Source organism: Clupea harengus, chromosome 5, assembly GCF_900700415.2.
Source record: "Clupea harengus chromosome 5, Ch_v2.0.2, whole genome shotgun sequence".
NCBI classification, from domain to species: domain Eukaryota; kingdom Metazoa; phylum Chordata; class Actinopteri; order Clupeiformes; family Clupeidae; genus Clupea; species Clupea harengus.
In genome coordinates, this window is record NC_045156.1 from 22,085,532 (window position 1) to 22,107,715 (window position 22,184).

Here is a 22,184-nt window from a genome sequence, read left to right on the forward strand (position 1 = left end):
TACTTTCAGTTATATAGCAAAACAGTTCAGTGGACAACATAAGATGGCACGGAATGCGTTGTGTATTTCCTGCCACAAAAATGTTGCCCTAGGACATCTATTATGTGTACAGAAATACTTTTATCTATGAAATTAGTTTTTTTTGTATCCACAAAGTGAAAAGAGCATTAAGATTGTGTTCTCTTCAATATTTTATGGACACAATGCCAACGCATATGTGTTTTTAATGGCCAAAACGTATTACATGGTACATCATCAAAACAAAGAAAAAATGTAATATGCATGCAAAATGACTTTTTCCCTATGAGAAAAATAGCTATTAAGGTAAGGACACAAATAACCTATAAAAGTAATTATTTGTGCACCACCAACACCAAAGTTCAGCTTTGTATGTTTTTAAAAGTGGTTTGAGATCTAAAGAAAACAATCCACTATCGAAAACAAATCTCAGGATCAGCTGATTAATGTAATTGTTAATTATCCCAGCCCCTTTGTGTATATCGGGTCAACAAAGCATTCACCCACAAACAAAAACAGAGGCAAGCAAAGAGCATGCAACTGAGGTCTGAAGTGATGCGTCATGAGACTGGCAACGCAAACACGCTGAGTCAGAGCAAGCAGAGGCAGTCTCTAATAAGCCCCCCTGGGTGGGAGCATGACATGGCCTCTGAATGGTCGCTGGTCCACTGGCCGCTAGCTTCCCTCAGTGCTGAAGAAGAGCCTCTATAGGACTGTATAGTGGTGCTTTAATCTTATTGCAAATACAACAAGATTTTCAGCTCATGCAATGTTTTAGGATTGGATTAAAAAAAACACTCAAAAGTGGATGCAGAACCAATGAATGAAACCGCAACGTAGTCTCTGTCTTGTTTTGTCTTAGTCTGTTTTAAATGAATTGATAAAGTCAAAGCAACTGTACATTTTGTGCTTTCTAAGCACACCAGAACAGTACATTGATGGCATCAGTTCTATAATAATACATCTCTCTTTGTTTTCTATGAAACATATATATATATTGTTTTCTTCTTTGCGTCTGCTGAGTTGTGTGTGTTTGTGTCTGTCTGTGTGTGCACTATTAAAGGGTTTTTGGGTTGTCAGTCTCATGAGACCTTGCCTAGAACATTCTGGAAACTTGGCATCCTTGATGCCCCCCTTTCTGTTATTGTCTCACATGACTCTTGGTTTCATTATTGTGCAATACAGTTGGAGTAATTTTTTATTGGATGGGACTAATATTTTACTTTTGCCTTTGCCATCCTCAGTTGACTTATTCAAACAGTTGCATTATGCAACTACCCTGGTGAAGTTCTTTTCCCCCACCAAATATATAAAAAAAGTAAAATTCCAAAGAGGTATCTGATCAGGGTTCACTCCCTGTGACTGGTTAAACTCAGGCCTCATAAGAATTCATACATAAATATAATAATGTATTCATAAACTAATGTATTGATCATACAACCTTTACTGGACACAGAAAATGTAGACTATGTGTAGCCTAGTCATTGACGTCAAATAAAATATCTGTTATTGAACTTTCCTTGTACAGGAATTATTAATGCAGATTAGATGGACTGTGCTGAGCAGTTAATCTGTTGTCATCATCACCACAATCATCACTGATGGACACATTCTGTATATGTAAGTAGTTGAGAGGCAAGGTTGCTGGGCAACAGATTTTTTGGAGAGAGTAAATGACCAAGAAGACGGGCTCAATCAGCAGAGAGAGTGCTGACGTAGTTGCGGGGTCATTCGCATGTGTTATTGAATGTGTGTATTAAAGTTTGGGATGGCAGTTAGCCACAGCTTCAGACTCCCTGACTGGCAGGACTGAAACAGACTTGAGTTTCCCCTGCCCAACATGGCAAACAAAGACACAAACATGCCCAGCTGATGGAGAGATGTCTGAGGTGCTGACAGTAGATGCCATTTTATTTGGACTTCTGGTTTTCTCTGGGATCTTGGGAAACATTCTGGTTATCTATGTGGTAAGTCAGACAGTCTGATGAAAGCTTAATGACAGAAAGGCTTTGAGAGATTTCCATCACAAAATCCAATTACAAAATTTCATTATACAAAAGTCAATTGTTTTTTGTTGAGGCAGTTATTGATTGAATCATTTTGTTTTGTAATTCAGCTCATGACATACCTCTCTCCTTTTTCTTCTTCTATCCATCCTCCGTCTGTGCTGTCTCACCCTTTCCCCAGGTCTTTGAGTCGGCCACAGAGAGCTCGTCCCGCCATCTTCCTCCCTCCGACACCATCCTGGTGAACCTCTCTCTCGCCAACCTCCTGACGTCCCTCTTTCGCACCGTGCCCATTTTCATCTCTGACCTGGGCCTGGAGGTGTCTCTGACACCCGGCTGGTGCCGCCTCTTCATGCTGCTGTGGGTGTGGTGGCGTGCGGTGGGCTGCTGGGTCACCCTGGCCCTCAGCGCCTTCCACTGCGTCAAGCTGAGGCGGCAGAGGATGATGGTGGGGCCCCTGGCCCAGCAGCGGGAGCGCCGGCAGGTGTGGCTGGCCCTGGCGCTGGCGTGGGTTGTCAACCTGGCCTTCTCGCTGCCAGCGCTGGTCTACACCACACACGTGCACGGCAACACCACCGTGGAGCTGATGGTGATCAGCTGTACCACGCGGCCACTGCTGGGCTGCGTCTGGGAGTTCCCCAGCATGGAGCAGGGCTCAGCCTTCGCCTCTACCTCGCTGGCGCTCAACGAGTTGGCGCCGCTTGTGCTCATGATGGGCACCAACCTGGCAACCCTGCACACGCTTGCACGACACATCCGCTCCGTCACGGCCGGGGGGGGCAACGAGCAGCAGCAAGAGGAGCTGAGGAGGCACGTGGCCAGCGAGCGCAAGGCGGGTCACGTGATCATGGCGCTGGTGTCACTGTTTGTGGTGTGTTGGGCGCTGCAGGTGGCGGCTGTGACCTACTACAACCACGACGGCGGGCATCATGCCGAGGGGCTGCTCACCGTCTCGCACTTCTCCGCCTCGCTGTTTGTGGGGTTCAGCCCCATGGTGGTGGCCCTGGGGCACGGCAAGCTGAGGAGGAGGATTGTGGGAATGGTTCAGGGATGGGTAGACAGGGCCAAATGCTCACGCGGCGGAGCAGAGGAGGAGCTAGTATCAGAGATAGGCATCAGTAAACAGACAGAGCTGAGTGAAGGGCAGAGAGAGAAAGGCATCATAAAAGTGGAGGTGAGAGGTAAAACCTAGCCACATTTACAGGTGTGTGTGTGTGTCTGATAGTGAATGTATCTGTGTGTGTGTGTGTGTGTGTGTGTGTGTGTGTGTGTGTGTGTGTGTGTGTGGGTTGTTTTAAGAAGTGGTGTTTTAAGGAAGCAAACTGTCAAGGAGACGTAGGCATGGGTCTATTTGATCCATTTATGAGATAATCCAATATTAAACACAGAGATCAGAAACACAGGAGTACTGATTATTAATCATCAAATATCAGGAGAACATTGGGAAAAATTCACAAATATTGAACCTTAAAACTTTTCAGTTTTACCATGAAAAAATAAAAAAAATCATAAATAAAAATTACCATTTTAAATAACAACCAATTCTATAAAAGGCACTTGAATAATTTACAAAGTGAAATGCTACTAGGATATGTATGTAGAGTTTTTTGGTATGCTTAATGTTTCTGTGTAAAATTATTGTGAAAACACTGTGTTGAGGAGAGCTCTGACTGCTTAATTTAAGGGAGCCATCTGTGTGAGAGAGTGAAACAGTGTGTGTTATTTTGTATGACAGCTCCTTATTAAGCGATGATGGGTGAATGTGTTTGGTGAAAAGAGCACCCAGTGTTCAGTGAGATATGATGGCATTCAACACCACCCACTGGACATAGATGGACATGGTTGGACATACATGGATGAAATGCCACAGCTGCAGAGGAAGTGTGCTAGATGACAAAGGTGGCGCTGGTAGGCTATGACGAAAACATATGAAGCCAGAATCATCTACAAGATCAGTGTAGAAGAAAAGCAGCCCGTATCGATCAAGTCAGTGGTTTTTAAAGCTGTGGATAAATAACTTAACAGCTGTAAGATGAAGGGTTTAAACAAGACTGCACAGCATCAAAAGCAGTTCACGGTGAAATGCAATCTGCAACCATAACCCCCCACATTGATTGGATATACATCTATTGGAGTACATTCTCTGCTATTTAGCTGGCCACATATATTATGTATGTACATAGTTAATGTTGTGATATATTCCTTTTAAAATGTACATAAACTGTAGGTTTGTAAATAAATACTTCCTGACCACATTTTTTGTATATGCCTGCAGATGATGAATGGGCAAATGTATGTGTTCTCATGGCTGTTGCTTCCAATTTCACATATCAGTTTTCATATGAGGATGTGGACAGCTTCCATATATTTGTGTGTCACTTGTGAGCATTATATTATATTATATTATATTATATTATATTATATGCAGATAGTCCCTGACTTATCTCTGGTAATGCTTTTGCATGGATGATCAACCACCACACAACACAGTCACTTGAAAGGCTGGGGTTTCCCTCAGGAGTTTGTGAGAAAGTTGAGTATGCACGTTATAAGGACACCAGGGATTAATTAATCATCATAGGCTAGTTAGGGCAAAATGTGCCTCGCTGGCATTTAACTTTCCTCATTACTAAAACTCCCTGTGGCATGGAGGGAAGTATCACCCATCAACTCGAGATATCTCTCGGACATGGGTAATTAAGACAGGACCTTTCAGAAGATGGCAAGGATTGAGATCTCATAAACATTCAGATAAATATGTTACTGTCACACCAATTGGGTGCAAGCACATGGACTCACACACAGTGACCCACGATGAATATATAAAGATACTAATTCCTTCATAGTATGAAACATCTTCAAAAAATCCATAATATATTTATTCTGGGGTATCACATGACTTTTGAAAAACCTCCCGATCATGATCAGCTTGGCTCTTAGAGTCAGCATAATTTTTCACCCCTCCAAACAAAGGATGTGCAGGTGTGTGTGTGTGTGTGTGTGTGTGTGTGTGTGTATACAGAGATAAATGTTTAAAATCATAAGTACAAAAGATAAAACCAAAAGACAATTTGCCTGCAATGTTTCAATGAGCCTTACTGACTATTTTGGCAGAATGAAACGTACTTTTTAGTCTGAATCATAACACAGAAATTGAGCAAGTAAAAAGCAGATTACAGAACCCCCACAAGTCTTTAAGTGTCCTTAAAAGGCAATTTTACATGAGAGACTTAATGTGTTCAATCAGTGAGCTGCAAGATAAGAGCTCTTTATTAAGGGAGTATGCAGTGTTCAGCGAGAGATAAAAGACTTTATCACAGCTCTGAGACGTCTGTGTCCAATAATTAGCACAACGGGTGAGAGTGCAACAAATGTAGTATTGGCAAAGCGAGCGATGACCAGCAGGAACTCAGCTGATGGACCACGATTGTAGTTAAAGTAGTTGACAGAGATGACACTGGTACCCCAGGAGAAGATGAACAGCATGATTAGGGCCAGGATCACCTGAAGAGAGAGAGAGAGAATTGAGAGAAATCCATGTGTCATTCCAATTTGACTAATGAGACTAAAGATTTGTAAATATAGATGGCTCTTGTGTTGAAGTTGATTAAGGTATGTTGTTATTGGACCTCTGATACTATACAATATACCACATTTTACATATTTATCAATTCCTTATGTTTGTGAATACTTTTAACCTTCTCATCTCGTCACATTTTCTTGCTGCAGCTAATACATTGAGTTGACGACTGAAATATTATAGGCACTTAAATTTGATGTGAATTCACTGAATATATCACTCAAAATATGGTTTATTTATATTTTTGTATTTCATAAGGGCATGACTATTTATTACTTTTTGACATTGATCACCTTGGCAGCGCGCCTTTCAGCCGGCATCCTCTTCATGATGGAGCCATTAGAGTTCTGGGTGTGCAGGAATGAGCGTCTGTGGGTGTAGAGTGTCAGCAGCGACCCTAGATTAGTGATGGACATCAGGATGATGGGCAGGCTCTCGTGGATCACCATGGAGGTGGTGGCGTAGGCCAGGCCGCTGTAGGGGCTGGGGAAGTTCCACACGCAGCCCAGTAGGGGGCGTGTGGTACTGCTCACCAACATTAGGCTCTAAGAGAGAGACACAATCCAAAGTTTATCCTTTTGACTCTTGGGAATTAAGAGTGCTATCAGACACCTTTAAATCATGTTCAAATTGTTCTGACAAAACAACTATTAAAAGGTTGTAGTTTCTGATCTCTTGTGCTTGCCATGTTCTTGTAATTATGAGTATGTTGGCTGGGTGGCTACTGAGAAGCTCTTCACCTCTGTTGAATTCTTATCACCCTTGGTGGAGAACATGAAGGCAGGAGTGGAGTACAGCAGGTTGACAGACCAGATGAGGCCAAAGGCAATGAAAAGATGTTTGGATGTCTCTCTCTTGACACTGATGGGACTGACCCGTCGAAGAGTCCGAAAGTGGAAGGCGCTGAGGAAGAGGGTGGACCACACGTTCACGGAGCGCAGCCACACCCATAAGCCCATGAGAAACATACACCATTCCTTGGATGAGTACAGCTGAAATTACAGAGAAGGGACAGATAAATAGTAAAGGGGAAGCCTTCACGTGTATAATATAATTCCATTAATATGTTTGTTGGCTTTAAATAACATTTCTTTTATAAAAAAACACTTCAATCATGACATGCTACAAGTGTATGCTTCTATGAAGTTGGTACAGGGGAGACAAGGTCAACACAAGGAAACTCAGGTACAAGACAAAGTGTTATAGATACATATTCAGTCATTTATAAACTTCATAACTAAACTGATTAGTGCTCTACTAGTCATGAAGAAAGTCCATGTCAGCACCCTACTAATAAAAATATCAGAACCTTGAGAGATTTGTTGCAAAAAGCACCACTAACATCATCACTCTCTACTGTCATGTTTGCATGACTTTAAAATGTTATAATCAACACTAGCATTTCAACACTGACCATGTGGGCTCACCCATTTCAGTCAGTGTGCTGTACGTACACATAGCAACTGGCAGGCTGGGATGACCATGTCTTTGGAAGTCTGATTTCTGATTTAATACAGCCAGAACATTTAGAAACAAGTGCAAAATTACAGGTAGACAGAGTACAGGTAAGTGTTTACACGATTGCTGTCAGATTGCAAATTCAGTTCAGCAAAAGTATTCTAATAAATGATTACCCATAGCAGCTTCATGAAACACTGAAATATCTCCCAGGTTCCAATTGAATCCAATACCTCTCCAAAGTTTCTTGTGCCCTGTCTCTTTTCGCTCTCCCCTCCACTCAGATACCAGGAGTGTTCCTGCAAGGTATACTGCACCTCCTCTTATCTCTGGTATTTGCACTGGCTAACAAGCATTGGTTTTAATCGTATCCTTATTCTTCTCCCACCTACCTCAACTCCAAGGTCTGATATGACCAGCAAGGTGTTCCTCGTGATGGACACCATGAGGTTGGAGAAGGCCATGTTCACCAGGATCATGTCTGAGCTGCGACCTCTACCTTGTTCCCTAAACAGAACCGTTCCTATGATGCCAACAACGGTGGCATTTCCCAGGATCCCGACCACAACCAGAAAGATGTAGATCACTGTCTGAACGGGAGACACAAGGATCCGAGAACCCATACCAGTACGCTCTGTGTGTATTTCCTCTATGGCCCTGACCCAAGAAGACGGAGCTTCTGTCTTAGACTTAGATTCTCCACATCATCTGTAAAGCTGTTTAATCTCGATTTCCAGGTGGAAGCATTGTCATCTAGACTACTGTTTTCCAATTGGGGTCCTCAGGCGGTAAAATCCTCACGATTCCTCAAACTGACCCATACTTGCTCACGTCCATGAACGAAATAGCTAAGCCAGGAGAGACGATACAGCATGAGGCTATTCCAATCTTAGCTAAACTAGTCGACCCCTCCTCAGAAGAGGCTATGACCAATCACCATAGTTATCACCTCCTCAACATCAACTCTTTCCAGTGAAGAGGTTTTCCCAGAAGTTTCAGCCTCCACCAGTCTGAGTCAGCAGGCTGACTGGGAGATTGGGGAGCGCTAATGATTAACAAACATCAACATCCATTTGCTCTTTAGTTTCCTCATTTGTTATATTATTTGTCTATTTTGTTCATTGAGGCCAAACAGAATTTCACTCAAAAGATTTCTTGCCATCATCTGAAATATTTTCCTTTCTGTTGTACCACCATGTTTCTGGTTTAGCCTATGTTTGATCTTGTGGCCACAGAGTAAATCTAAATATAGTGCGAGACATCCCCATATAGCAGGCACACAGGGGAGCAATTAATTAAAGACTGGTGGTGTCAAAATGTGCAGCGCTAGCGGTTAGCATCAGTCATTAAAACACAATATGCCATCCTGAATTATGGACGAGGCATGGAGGGAACTACTCAACCACTGCACTCACAACAGAGACGACATTCTCATTTGGTATCACTGAAAATGTTAAATGCCAAATATAAATGTAAATGTTAAATGTTAAATGTTAAATGTTAAATCTACATGTCAGACTAAATATTACAATACATAAGGTAATTGGCTATGTTCCCACACTAAAAGTAGCCTAAAAAAAAACCTAAGTCTTGCAGTACTAAGAAAATTTTCGAGAGGACTCCTTAGGCCTAAAGCCTGATTTTGGTTGTCCGTATCAGCAGACACGCAGACACGCAGACACGCACTGCCCTCTGCGTTGCTGAGTGGTGCTCGGAGTAGTGTTGCCACCTGTCCCGGTTTTACCGGAATTGTCCTTCTTTTTTGTAGCCTGTCCCGGAACATTTCTAAATTCTCCCGGGACACAGAATGTCCCGGTTTTTCATGGGCTTTGTCAACATTAACATTCCTGATCATAAAATATTTTTTCCTGCGCGTCCATACTGTAAGCAGGTGGTTTGCGTGAAAGACAATGTGGGGGCGGGGTCCAGCCCGCCCGCCGGTTTAGACGTCGCGACACACCTGTGTTGCATTAATCAATTGGTAACGGGAATATAATGGGTTTGCTTGTGTAGAAACGGTAGGTCAGGGACAGGAGATACTGCTGAGCTCCAAGCCGAGGGCTGCCGTGCCAGGACGTGGGTGAGTGCTGTATACCCGTCGCATTACTAATATCCTATGAGATTGATACTAAGTGCGTTGGCTTAGATAGCTGACCGTTGCGTGTTGCGATCACTGGTCTGTGTACCTCCGATATACCCCATGTCCGGCGGTCGCGGCGAAGAGGCCAGCGTATCAGGTAGTATTCTGTTGCCATTCATGTCTTGTTGTTTTCCGGGGAATTGTGTTCCCTGGCGGGTTTCTTTATGTATGTCAGTGCGTGTGCATGTGTGAGCAGGAAGAGCAAGCTCATATTCTGGGCAAAGTGCCGTGTCTGTACAGAGGAATAGGAGGGGATATACTTTGCCTTGGCTTGCTGTGCTTATGGGTTGCTGTGGATGCCTTCTGGCTCTTGATGTGTATTTTATCACTGACATTATGATTGGGATGAATTTAACTTGTTTTATCTGATTGTACTTTGCCCATCTGAAACACAGATGAATTTGCTGTGTATTTATTGCTAATTTATATATCCATCTGTTCCTGTGTATAGGCCTATATCCTTCATGCTATTTATCTATTTATTAATCAGCACTTTGCACTTTACATCGATGTGATGCTTGTTTTGGCCACTGCTCTCTCTCCAAGATGCTTTTAGAAAGTATAATATAAAGACAAATAAAAGTCCTTGCTTTAAAAGTCCAAATAAAAGTCCACTGTCTGTGTTTGACTTGATTCAGTGCCCAGGTAATGCTGTCTAAATAAGGTAACCTGCAGGGGGCAGCAATTAGGCTGGTAAATAGCCCCTTTACAACACACTAGGGGTGTGACGTAGCATAGCCTTTCTCGCTCGCGCATCAATTCAACTGATGCTTGCTATCGGAGGGCGTGTGAAAGAGGAGGTTGAATCGCTTGCTGCACGTTACTGTAACTAGGATGTTCTGGATAGAAACAACGTTGACATGGGAGGGGAGACTGAGGACGAGGATGGCAAACGAAAATGACTGTACAAGCTGTACAATGATGTTGTCATCCTGAATGAGGTGTTAGACACCATTCCAAAAGACCTAACACCAGACAGAAAGTGGGCCTATTATTACAGCAAGGCAATTGAGTCTACTGAGCTGTGGAAAGTAGTTGCTTTTGTTTTTTCAATACCTGAAATGTAATGCCTATGCAGAGCGAGTTTTCAGTCATATGAAAGATGCTTGGTCTGATAAGAGAAACAGACTGTCAGTTACAATGGCAAAGGCTGAGCTTCAGGTCAAATTGAATTTTAAAATACCATGCCCTGAATTCAAGACGTTTGTTAAAGAACAAGGGTCACTGATAGCTGCAGCAAAGGGAAACACTTAAGGGAAAATGATTACATCCAGAAGGTCTATCTGACAGATGCATTAAGTGTAAGAGGCTATGTGATGCCATAGTATGTTAAAGGCAACTCTAATGTCATCCCTCTACTCATGTGTTTAGCCGAGAGGTAGAGAAGGCAAGCACACACCAGTATCTAAGAAATCAGATAAGCTGTTTCCTCTCATGAGAATACTTGATGTTTAAAATATTCAGTGCATACAATCTGACAGTTCTGTTGCGTCAGTCGGATGTCTAAGGGACATTTTTGTTCATGCAGGTGGGCCGTGGTATGTCGTGTCATCGATATGTCCAGGTTTTTTGTCAGACACAGGTGGCAACCCTACTCGGAGAGGGTTTGCAACAACGGAGAGGGCTCTGCATGTCTGCGTGTCTGCGTGTCTGCGTAAACGGACGACCATAAATTGGGCTTAACACACTAAGACACTAAGACCAACTCACAAACAAATGGAAAATGGCAGCTCCTATCATTCCACATTCCAATGTTTTGGAATAGAGAAGAAAAATGACTGTAAAAGATACCGTATCAGTCACAAGGGAATACTTAGCCTATGGAGCTTGTAAGAGCTGCAATAACGTCAACCAGCTCAGTGCCAAAATTGAATTGAATGTAACTTTGATTGCAAAATTACACAATGTTAACACAAGTGCCTCATCATATGGATGCATTTTGAAAACTGTGCGAAGATACTCATGTGTTTCATGTGTAGCCTATGTCACTTATTTATTTATTTATTGTTCCTTGTGGTAGGCTATGGAGCGCAGGCCTACTACCATTCCCAGCCCTGTCACTCATCAACCAATCACTTACTGTAGGTCTTTTAAAGCAAGTTTGTGCATGAGACTTGATGTCAGCCACAGAGTTTTTGGCCCAATCCCTGGCTGCGGTCGAATAGTCAAAAAATTACCTAACCACTTTACCTTAATCTCGATAGAAAACGTCATGAGGTCAAGGAGAGATGTGAAGGAGAATTCATAAGGACTAAAGGTGTTTTTTATGGTAACCCCGTGGTCACGCAGTTGCCTCGACGGACTCGTTTTCATTATGGTTCTCCGACGGTTGTGGGTGTTGTAAAGCATTTTTTTAAAAAGATGGTGGCGTACCAAACTCTGTAGAGTTGTCAATCAGTATATTTAATAGACAAACAACAACATTAATTGCAATCGGGCTCACTCCCAGCACAAGGCTGAAAGTGAAGCCCTGATAAACACATCGCACAAGGTTTATATAGGAAGAAGTTTAGTTTTCAGCAGGGTTAACCACGTGGTGGATCTCTGACGTCCGAGGCTCCCTATATTACAAGGATGGCAGTTTTGCACAAGGTCGGAAAAAGCTTATCACCTCTGGTCTAAACATGCTCTTGTACATATGAAGACTAAGTGGCACCTAATAATCTAAGTTACACACATGCAGAAACACAGAAAAGCCATGTTCCTGATGATTCATATAAGGTAATTAATATTACAAGGCACTTTTTATTATATTCTTAAGTCTTGGAAATTATCTCCATCATTATTGTAACTGAAAAATACGTCTGAGGGGATTTGCGAGGTGTCTGAGCCAGCTATCTAATGTTGGCATACTACTACCCACAAGGTAAACAGCGATGTATTGACGGATTGACGGAGTCAGATAGTTACAAAATTTGGGAGGTGCACGTCAGGCCACGGAGAGGTGCTCGGAGAGGGTTTGCAACGTCGGAGAGGGCTCTCCGTGTCTCCGAGAACGGATGACCATAAATTGCGCTTTAGGATAAGACAACAGCAGTGCTATGCCTTAGTAAGGCAAGAGCCTGGAACACGTTCAAATCAGGCAGTCAGCCCCTTAAGTGCCATGTCTGTGATGAAACCGCGAAATGTAAAAGTGTAATGCTTTTCCCTAGTAAAAGGGAAAAAGTCTCAGCAACTTTGTGAATAGGATTTAGGAGAAAACTTTTGGTTAGAAACTTTTAGGGCAACTTAGGAGTACTGTTAGTGGTAAGATGAAATGCCTTTTTGAATACAGACCCAGACCTGGAGAAGAAAACACGGTGAAACATGGTCTCTTATTCCGCCAGCATTATTTTCAGACATTGCATTTTTATTGTGAGTTTTATTGTGAATGATGAGAACATTGTAATGTTCAGTAAAGCATAGGCCTGGGCAGGACCTGGTGGTCATTTTGAAACAGTGACAATCTGTTATGGATGTTGAGTTGCTTAGTGGACACTTATGTGCTCTGTGTTTAGAACAGCTCAAGGTCTCCACTGAAAGCTTTTCAAAGGGCAGTTTTCAATGAGTTTTGGTGATGTGAGTTTAGTTCACGAGCTGCATATTTTCAGTACAACAGGTCTTTAGTGCGAGCGGGTCCAGCATTCAGTGAGAGACCAAAGCCTTTATAACAGCCCGTAGACGTCGGTGTCCAAATGCCAGGACAATGGGTGACAGTGCAATGAAGGTGATGTTGGCAAAGCGAGCGATGACTAACAGAAACTCTGTAGATGAGCCACGATTGTAGTTGAAGTAGTTGACCGAGATGATACTGGTACCCCAGGAGGTGATGAACAGCATGATTAGGGCCAGGATCACCTGAAGAGAGAGAGAGAGAGAAAGAGAGAGAGAGTGAGAGAGAGAGAGAGAATGTTCATTTCCACATTATATCTGAAAAGAATTGGCATCTGCATCTGGCATGTCCACCTGTGATTTTATGTAATAATGTGCACACAGTTTGTATAAATGCTTCTATGGACAAACGCAAAGTGCATGTTCTTCCAAATATATCTTATAGTGTGCAATACAACACAGCCTTAAAATATAAGTACAATAATATAACATATGAGATAAAAACTATACTGCTTCAAAAATACCCTGAAATACAGACTAAGAGCGTTGTTTATGTGGTCACCTTGGCAGCGCGTCTCTCGGCTGGCACCCTCTTGATGACGGGGGCCTCGGGGTTCTTCTGCATGAGCATGACAGAGCGCCTGTGGGCATAGAGCGTAAACAGGGAGCCCAGGTTGGTGAAGCTCATCAGCACAATGGGCAGGCTCTCGTGGATCACCATGGAGGTGGTGGCGTAGGCCAGGCCGCTGTAGGAGCTGGGGAAGTTCCACACGCAGCCCAGTAGGGGGCGTGTGGTGCTGCTCACCAACATCAAGGTCTAGAGGAGAGAGATTCAAAGACAGAGCAAAGGTTGATTTAGTGTTTAAACTTTTATTTCAAAAATGCATCCTATCTGGAATATTTCTCATCTTTCTATCATTAAAGAATCCATACATCTTTTGTGGAGAACTTGTCAAGGTTAAGCTATTTACAATATTTGAGAGTGCTACCTAGCATCTTTAACTGTTCTTCAGTTAATTACAAATTCAGATAGGTAAATATTACCAGCATCTCAAGACCATGAGTATCTCCTTACAGTGTACCCAAACTAACACTTTCCATATTCTTTAGCACAAAATCCTTCTGCATTTATTCAGAATTAACTGTGTTCATTTAATGTTTTCATGCAAAAGAGCGAGTAATTTGATATTTGGTGAAATTGGCTGTTTTGTCCTGTTTTCTTTGCTTTTGGTTCAAGATTGGGTGACATTGCCAGAGGACTAGTATTTAGCTGATTACCAGACCACATCCTCCTTACCTGTGTCTCTTTCACTCCGTGTGTTTATTAGTGTGGTGAGGTGGACACACAGGGCACTGGCTGTTTACCTCTGTCGCATTCTTGTCCCCATTGGTTGAAAACATGTACGCAGGGATGGAGTACAGCAGGTTGATGATCCAGATGAGGCCAAAGATGACAAAAAGAATTTTAGACGGGCCTTTGTTTCCAGCGATAGGAGTGATCCGTCGAAGAGTCTGGAAGTGGAAGGCGCTGAGGAAGAAGGTGGACCACACATTCACGGAACGCAGCCACACCCATAAGCCCATGAGAAACCGGCACCATTCCATGGATGAGTACAGCTATCAGGAGAGATCACAGCAATGGAATGAAGATGCAGCCACAATACAGTGCCATGATTTAGGTTTTTCACTTTAACAGTGCAGCAGGCAGTATTGCATTCGGGAAAAAAAATCTTCAAACTATGTGTGTATATGTATAACCATGGGATTGTATGTTCAAATGGTGGGATTGAATGAGAGATACTAAAAGAAAGAAATATCAGAGTTAGAAATATCCTGACAATGAAAAGAAGGGAAGTGTCCAGTACTTCATAGGTTTTCAAACGATAGAAAAGGGGTTGTTCAGGCTGCTCGTGTGTAGTCATGTACAAAGCCGGAAAGTGCCCAAGCAATTCATGATGAAACAGAATCTCAATATTATGTCTTTAAAAAAAGAATTTAAAAAACATTGTCATTTGTTCCAAACATCTTTCTTTACTGTCATACTTAAACAGAATCACTGAATCACTTAAGAATAAATTCTGTCTAAAAAGCTTGAAGTTTAATGTGATTCCTCCTCTCATCGATTTCTCTAAACTTCTCAAGAGGCAGATATTTCAAAGTGAGTCAGTCAATTCATGAATTTATAGTGAACCATTATAAAATGGTTGCCTCAAAGCTGAAGTGAAAACTGTGCCATTCCTATGACCTCTGACACTCTTCCATTGTTGCCTAAATCAACAGGTCAGAGGTGAACTACACAGCATTTAATGATAATTCATTTCATGTCTTGGCTCTGAGGAAAGGTATTTTTGACAATTCTCTCCTCCCCATCTGCCTCGTCCCACCTACCTCAACTCCCAGGTCTGATATGACCAGTAGGGCATTCCTCGTGATGGACACCATGAGGTTGGAGAAGGCCATGTTCACCAGGATCATGTCCGAGCCGCGACCTCCACCTTGGTCTTTAACAACCCCCTCACCAATCACAAAAATGATCGTAGCATTTCCCAAGATCCCGATCAAAACCAGTAAGATGTAGAACACCGTTTGAACCGCTGACACCTGGATCCGAAGACCCATACCAATCGGTTCCGCGGTGGCAGGTATTTCCGCCATGGCTCTGACCCACACAGATGGAGCTTCAGTTTGAGACTTCATTAAATCCACAAGGTCATTGGAAAGACTGCTGGCTTTTAAGGATGTCTAAACTTCACCTATCTTACAACTTCAACAATGGTCATCTGGACTTTATGCCCTCCTCAGGTCTCCAGAAAGTGAGTTCAGTCAGTGCTTTCCTGTGACTGGCTTCTCTTTGCTCACTTTCATGAAAATGATGACCATGCCACCGGAGTCGTCCTAGAGACCAACAAGTGTAGCAACCTGTTCTTCTGACTTATAAACTGGTACAACCTCCCCATTAGTGGAGGATGTAACCAATCACCAAGGTAACCACAGGAGCCTCAAGATACAGGTTGTTGCTTGTTTTGCTGAGGAGATATTTTCCCCAGGTAATCAACCAGAATCAAACTCAGTCTTCTGTCGGGCGAGGGGGATTTGGGGGTGGTTCCATTGCAGGAGTCACCGTCACTTCAGGACTAAGATGTACGCAGGCATGCCTAATGATGATCTACCATCCTGGAAAGGATAGTTGCTATCTTAATAATGTACACCAGGTTTTCATGAATGCTTCATAAAGTATTAATTCACTACACTGGGTGGCGTTACATTCGATTTCAAATAAAGAGTAGATGATTACAAGCCTAAATTCACATTTTTCCTGTTACCAAACTTAAAGCTGTGGCTCCACTAACATTAACTGCAAGTCATATCCACACACTTTTTCATTCTGAAAGCAAAACTCATCAATCATGAGTTGATGATGATTGATTATCATTGCTTGACAAACATCACGGTGTCTGATTTGACCATTATTACTCTTTTTGAGGCAATACATTTTCCAACGAACACTGCTTTAATGGTCACACAAATATATTTCATACTTATTAAATATTTGTCATGTCTCTTTTGTGTCAATGAAAGACTGAACATTGGCAACATTGAATATGTACATTTTAAAATATTTGTATTCAGCATACATTTCTTTATGGCAGACTGCCTTTCTGATTCATCCCTCAGTACTGGCCTGCAGGATAAACGTAGTTGTAGTGTTGCACAGCTGTTTCGTAGGCACACAGGACAGTAATTAATAACAGCTTGGTGGTGTCAAAATGTGCATGGCTGGCAGTTACTGCCGTTCATTAGTTCTGTGTGAGACCATCTAAGCCCTGGGGGGAGAGGTGGAGAAGCAACCACAGAGACCACAATCCCTTTTGGTTTAATTACGTAGGTGTCTTTCCCAGCAGAGATACCGAGTTTTAAAAGCAGGATTTATCATTCAATTATCTACTACTGAAGAGGTGTGAATTGTAAAAAACACACACACACACACACACAAAGATACTTCTGAGCCAAGAAAACTTGAAAATGTATAACTTTTATTACAAAAACTGTTTAAGAACGCACTTTTCGTCTAAAGTTTTAGAACAATGTCTTGTTTTTTGGTCCATGATGTATCTACACCGAAGTGTAAGTTCCTCTGATTTGAAGGGTCATCTTCTGTGTGAAGAATATACTTCCTTCTTGGGTCCTTCTCTCTCCCTCCGGTAATCCCTCTCTTTATCCCTCTGTGGGTCCCTCGCTCTTTTCCTCTCCCTACTCCTGTCTTTATCTCTTTCTCTTTCCCTCCGCTTGTCCTTCTCTCTATCCCTCTCTTTGCGAGAGACTTTTTTGTAACATACTGGAGAGACAGAATGGCGGGGAGAGGCAACACTGCGGCTGCGCCTGAGGAGAAGAAGGGGGGGGGGGGGATTGACAGACACAGAGTGAGAAAAATGTTAAAGGGAGCACCTTAGCATAAGAGTGAATTCATGTGCATATACCTCCTAGAGACCTGCAAAGGCGCAACGGTTCCCCTTACCTGCGTCTGGGGGGAGAGATGCTTTTGGTTTCTCTTCTCTCTTCACTCCGACTACGTCGCTTTTCCCTGGAATTCAACCAAAACTTTTCTGTAAGGAATGCAAATTACAATATATGGAACTGAACACTAAATTTAATCTGGTTTTTAACCAAATGTGTTAATGTATACTGCAACTACCCCACATAAAAAGTGGTCAATATGAAATTAATTTCTTAGATTTTGGGTCCAACCACTACTTTACACTGGGAGACCAAGTCACAGACAAATACTGGGGTTGCCTACTCGTCTCGGTCGAGTTTTCGACAGGCGTTCTTCAGGGCCACATGGTTTAGAGAGGTCTTGTGATTGGGTTGACCATCGGCAGGGGATTCTGTGAGGAGGCAATGTAAAGAATGGCAAAAACAAACACTGAACTAACATGGTAGCAAGCACTTCAAAGTTACAAAAAAAGTTAATTTTCCGTGAGCAGACACACGAAGCATGAGTAGTCTCTGGCTGGGGACCTGAACCGTTTTTTATTTGGATGTGCATACATAGAGGTGTGGATACATGAAGAGGCAAAGGAGAGTTCAAACATCATAAGGTTACGCTATTTTCAAAAGATGAAATAAGCCCTTTGAATGAGGCATACGAGCTGAGATGTATGAAAATGTACACTAGCTTAATTTGATCAAACCACCATACAAATCTTGCTGCTCTTGTAAAACCTGAAGAACACAAAGGTTCTTGCTCCCACGACAGCCATCAGGCACTTCCATGTCCTCACCTGTTTTGGATGCAGGGGAGAAGTTACTGAGGGGCTCCAGGTTGGGGGTGGCAGCAGCAGACTCCCCGATGCTGAGCTTTCCCTTGCTGCTGAGGGCATCCAGGGCCTGCCGCGCCTCCTGTACCTGCTTCAGGAGTTTGGACAGAGGCACACTCGGGAGGTCGTACAGTTGCAGGATCCTTCCACAGATATCCCGCAAGTCCTTCTCGGACGCCCCGAACAACAAAAACCATGGGGGTTCATCCGGGAGAGGGATCTGACCAAGATTTTAAACAGACGTCAAAATAATTGTGAGTCGACTAAAAAAACAACAGTATGCCAACCATGAACTAACTCTGAACAAACTGTTACGAACTAATCATGACACTAGATCAACCGCTTGACAACAAAACTCCAAAGAATATCTGTTGAATGTGTGACTTGGGGCACTTGTCAATCATTTGTGGAACACACAAACTTCTTCCAGAAACATAGGGCTTCTTCACGCTTTTGCACAGCAGGAAACTGGTATTAGAGCTATTAGGAAGAATTGGGATACCTGTAGGAATCTGACAGACAGGTAGATGCAGGCACAGGCCACCGTCTCCGCTCTGAACCTCAGAAACACGTCCGTCCTCAGACTGTCATTCATGTAGTTCCTGCAGAGAGATGGATGGTGAGACGAAGAGGAGACCAACAGAAACCGAGATTTATTCTTCTTGAAACAGAATGTTCACAATCACCACTATGTGTGCTGAACTCAGCTGAACTGAAGAAGAGGCGCAAGCACTTACCACGCCATTTGAACTAGTTCCGAGTTCTTTTCACATTCTAAAACTTGCAGGTACATCACAATGATCTAAAACACAAACAAAAGGACTGACTGTTACTAAAGGTTTTTGCAAGAATATGATTAAGTAGCAATTAAAAAAAAAAAAAAAAAAAAAAAACAAGAGACAAAATACAATAACAAAAATATGATTTGACAATAACAAAAATGTTTGTAGCAACAGTCAGTCACAATATTCCTCAGATCAAATTCTATTGTGCCTTTTTTTTTTTTTTTTAAGTATGAGCAGCTATTCTTTTCAGTAAATACACTGACTGGCTTCGATCACTGGACTCCCTTAAAACGGCATGATTTGAGAAATTCTCTCATATAGCTTTTATCAACACAAGTTGGAGTATTTAACAATATAGCCAGACAAGACAACGTCTGCATATGTGTGCATTAGTGTGTCTGTGTGTGTGTGTGACCAGGGCTTGCCTTATGTGGGTGTTTGACATGCACACAGAAACCCAGCTCCTTCAGTAGTCTCCTCTCTGCTTTGATCACTTGACTCTTCATGCTGATGTAACTGGCATCCAAGGGCATGGGACTGCGGGCTCTATGGGAGAGTGCATCTGAGAATCATTGAGATGTACACTTATCCGTTTGAATAGACGTTTTTACCCCATGCCACTTACAGTATAGTGCAGACAAACATTTGCTCCCCCCCCCCCCCATCAGTGTGTGCGCCTCCTGGGAATCCTACCCATGACCTTGGTGTTGTTAGCACTTTGCTCTACCTCTTGAGCCACAGGAGCACATTCTGACCAATGTTCTAATGCCCTTTTAAAACGTTATGCTGATCGCAGACAAGAATAGTTTTTCATGGACACAGAAAGGCATGCAGATCCACCAAGAAGGTGAACATCAGCGTTGGCGTTTGATATCAAAGAAGTTAATTTGAAGCTGATCGTTCAGTCAGGAGTTCTCATTGCTTTTCCACGAAGCAGAGTGCGTGCTGCACTTAGACACACATGGCTCACAAGCACAGGCACTCGAGCAAAAGCAAGAATGTTGGAGGAGGGAACGCATCAAATATTGTGACTAGTGCAGTAGGATAGTGCAGCCCTGCCTCTGGAAACTCACAGCTAGCCTGACAGACTCAACTGAAACCATCAGGGCTTTGTAAAGCATTTGCCGAGTTGCGGCACATTTTAAGCTGATCCAAGTGTAGGCAAAGGCTGGAGGCCCACAAGTTCAGTAAAATACAAGTTCAAGCACTTGGAAGCACCATTTCAGGAACTTTTTCTTTATTCCATGGCTGAAGCTTATTCAAAGCAAAGTACACGTGGCTATTTTTGGCCACATTAATTTATAGTCATATTCTACTATATCCTAAGAGTTTTAAAATCCTAAGATCCCCCAGCATGAAGCGAGAAAAGACAAAATAATCCTATGGGGGACACACGCATCAATTCGATTTGACACAACATCCATCGCATGCAATGCCTAATCTGAAGATCATTTTAGTGATCCATCCACAGTTCCCTGCAATATTCAGGACAAGTGTGTTCAAATTACACCTCCTCAGCCCCCATATTAACCACCCCCTTTACTTTGAGATGCACAGACTAGTCATTATCTGAAGTCATCTGAATGCATTGCTGTCAGAAACATAAATGCCACACAAAAACACAGAAGGATTTTGTACAGATTTTGACAATGTTGCTCAGCTTAAAGGCCGTGGGTGTCATGCTATCAGAACACTAATGATCCTGGTAGCAGCAGATAAAAAAAGAAAGACTGAAAAATAGGAATGAAGTCATACAATCAGTCGTGCACCAGAAAGAGTAGGGAAGGGGAAATGACAGCAATGGTGATCATTGTGTCAATTAAATAGATTTTCTTATCTGAACTAGCTCAAACTGATTCATGTATTGTAGAGCACTTGCCCAGGTGTGTGTGTGTGTGTGTGTGTGTGTGTGTGTGACCATTCATGCTATTGAGAGACAATGTATGCTTGTTTGCTCTTGTGTGTACACCTACATAAGCATGCTTACTCACTTGCCTCCTCTACTGTCTTTCAGGAAGTAGAACACATTCAGCACATCACGGACCCTCCGTGGCTCCTCTTCAATCTTTGATGCCAGATGTACACACGCCATGGCAACAATCTAAACAAGGAGGGGAGGGAAGGGAAGGAAGGAAGGAAGGGATGGATGAATGAATGAATGAATGAATGAATGAATGAATGAAGTCTGGAAATGATTACAGGACACACAATTTACTGTCCCATTTGGTTAGGGGAGGTAAAATGAAATACTCAAAAATAAAAATGCTAATTATGACAAGAATGAGGTCTAAAGTATCTGCAGGCATGTACACGTTCATAGGAGGATCAAATGAAAATTACAGCCCAGCATTTACTTTTCTGCTCAAAGGACTTGACCTACCTACAGGAAAGTTGCAAAACTGATTATTGACAGATTACCTCTCCACAGTGTCGTACAAATGACTTGCAGTAGTAAAACCTCTGGAATAGTATCTGCCCAGTGGCCATGGCAACCTGCAAAAGAGTACATGGTCAGGTCATAGCGCTTAGATCGCTTCAGTGTGTCAATGAGCTGATCCATTAAACCCCGATGCAAAACGTAATGGCGTGGTCTGCAAAAGAGCTCGAATGGTATTATATGCAGTGGAAGCAAGTTCAATTGCTTTCTTAACAAAGTGAGGTAGGAAACAAACGACACTAAAGGCACGTGCAAATCAAAAATTGCATGAAGAATATAACTTGCAAGACGTGTAACACCTTCTACACCTAGTTTAGCGACATATTGTTTTCTGTAGTTGCGAAGGAAAGCATGTTTGATATATTTGGATTAAGAGACATCCTTGCCAACCTGTGGAAGTCGAAGCAATATCCCCGCGGCCTGGATCCTTTCGCAGCCTCTAATTCGTAGCTGCTCCTCAGTCTCCCAAGACAGGCCGTGCTCGGCCGACGGGGTTCGACATAATTGTTCCGCGGGTAAAATACAATTCTCCAGAGTTAGCATCACTCCGGAATAAAATTTGTCCCTAATTAGTATGCCCTCCCCGGGCAGTCTCAAATCTCCCGCCGCCATTGTGTGCTCAAGGGAGGGCAGCAGGAACAAGTAGAGATCGAGGCTCAGGGCAGGCACTCGAACGCAGTCACACACGCTTAGCACAACCTGTTACTTCCTGTTGGCTTCTGATTGGTCGGATTCAGATGTAAACAAAAAAAACCAATACGATTTGTATCATTTAAAGTCGAATTCGGTTTAAGCGTACAAAGGCATGCACGTTTTAATTTGATTTAATGCACATAGTTAACATACCGGTA

General features: G+C 42.7%; 4 protein-coding genes across 5 annotated transcripts; 1 reads left to right on the forward strand and 3 right to left on the reverse strand.

Moving 5' to 3' along the window:
- Nucleotides 1-1,898: 1,898 nt before the first annotated feature.
- Nucleotides 1,899-3,216, forward strand: LOC105897850 (olfactory receptor class A-like protein 4). Its single transcript, XM_012824829.2, has 2 exons — nucleotides 1,899-1,985; nucleotides 2,206-3,216. Exons 1-2 carry the CDS (start codon nucleotides 1,899-1,901, stop codon nucleotides 3,214-3,216), a joined length of 1,098 nt encoding a protein of 365 aa, XP_012680283.1.
- Nucleotides 3,217-5,158: 1,942 nt separating this feature from the next.
- LOC105897851 (olfactory receptor class A-like protein 4) lies at nucleotides 5,159-7,757 on the reverse strand. Its single transcript, XM_012824830.3, has 4 exons — nucleotides 7,455-7,757; nucleotides 6,345-6,596; nucleotides 5,898-6,149; nucleotides 5,159-5,528 (listed from the first exon to the last, which is right to left on the reverse strand). The coding sequence occupies exons 1-4, from the start codon at nucleotides 7,683-7,685 to the stop codon at nucleotides 5,316-5,318; spliced, it is 948 nt and encodes a 315-aa protein (XP_012680284.2). The 5' UTR covers nucleotides 7,686-7,757; the 3' UTR covers nucleotides 5,159-5,315.
- A 5,069-nt stretch (nucleotides 7,758-12,826) lies between these two features.
- On the reverse strand, nucleotides 12,827-15,869 carry LOC105897913 (olfactory receptor class A-like protein 4). Its single transcript, XM_012824905.3, has 4 exons — nucleotides 15,182-15,869; nucleotides 14,159-14,410; nucleotides 13,356-13,610; nucleotides 12,827-13,039 (listed from the first exon to the last, which is right to left on the reverse strand). Exons 1-4 carry the CDS (start codon nucleotides 15,488-15,490, stop codon nucleotides 12,827-12,829), a joined length of 1,029 nt encoding a protein of 342 aa, XP_012680359.3. The 5' UTR covers nucleotides 15,491-15,869.
- Nucleotides 15,870-16,806: 937 nt separating this feature from the next.
- On the reverse strand, nucleotides 16,807-22,058 carry LOC105897912 (cyclin-L2). 2 transcript variants are annotated; one of them, XM_012824903.3, is made up of 10 exons: nucleotides 21,724-22,058; nucleotides 21,315-21,389; nucleotides 20,888-20,997; nucleotides 19,322-19,442; nucleotides 18,849-18,913; nucleotides 18,614-18,713; nucleotides 18,076-18,331; nucleotides 17,592-17,679; nucleotides 17,310-17,375; nucleotides 16,807-17,173 (listed from the first exon to the last, which is right to left on the reverse strand). In XM_012824903.3, exons 1-10 carry the CDS (start codon nucleotides 21,943-21,945, stop codon nucleotides 16,942-16,944), a joined length of 1,335 nt encoding a protein of 444 aa, XP_012680357.1. In that variant the 5' UTR covers nucleotides 21,946-22,058; the 3' UTR covers nucleotides 16,807-16,941. The 2 variants fall into 2 exon arrangements, with proteins under 2 accessions (XP_012680357.1, XP_031423973.1); XM_031568113.2 differs by having other exon boundaries at nucleotides 17,027-17,173; nucleotides 17,310-17,397.
- Between the last annotated feature and the right edge of the window lie 126 nt (nucleotides 22,059-22,184).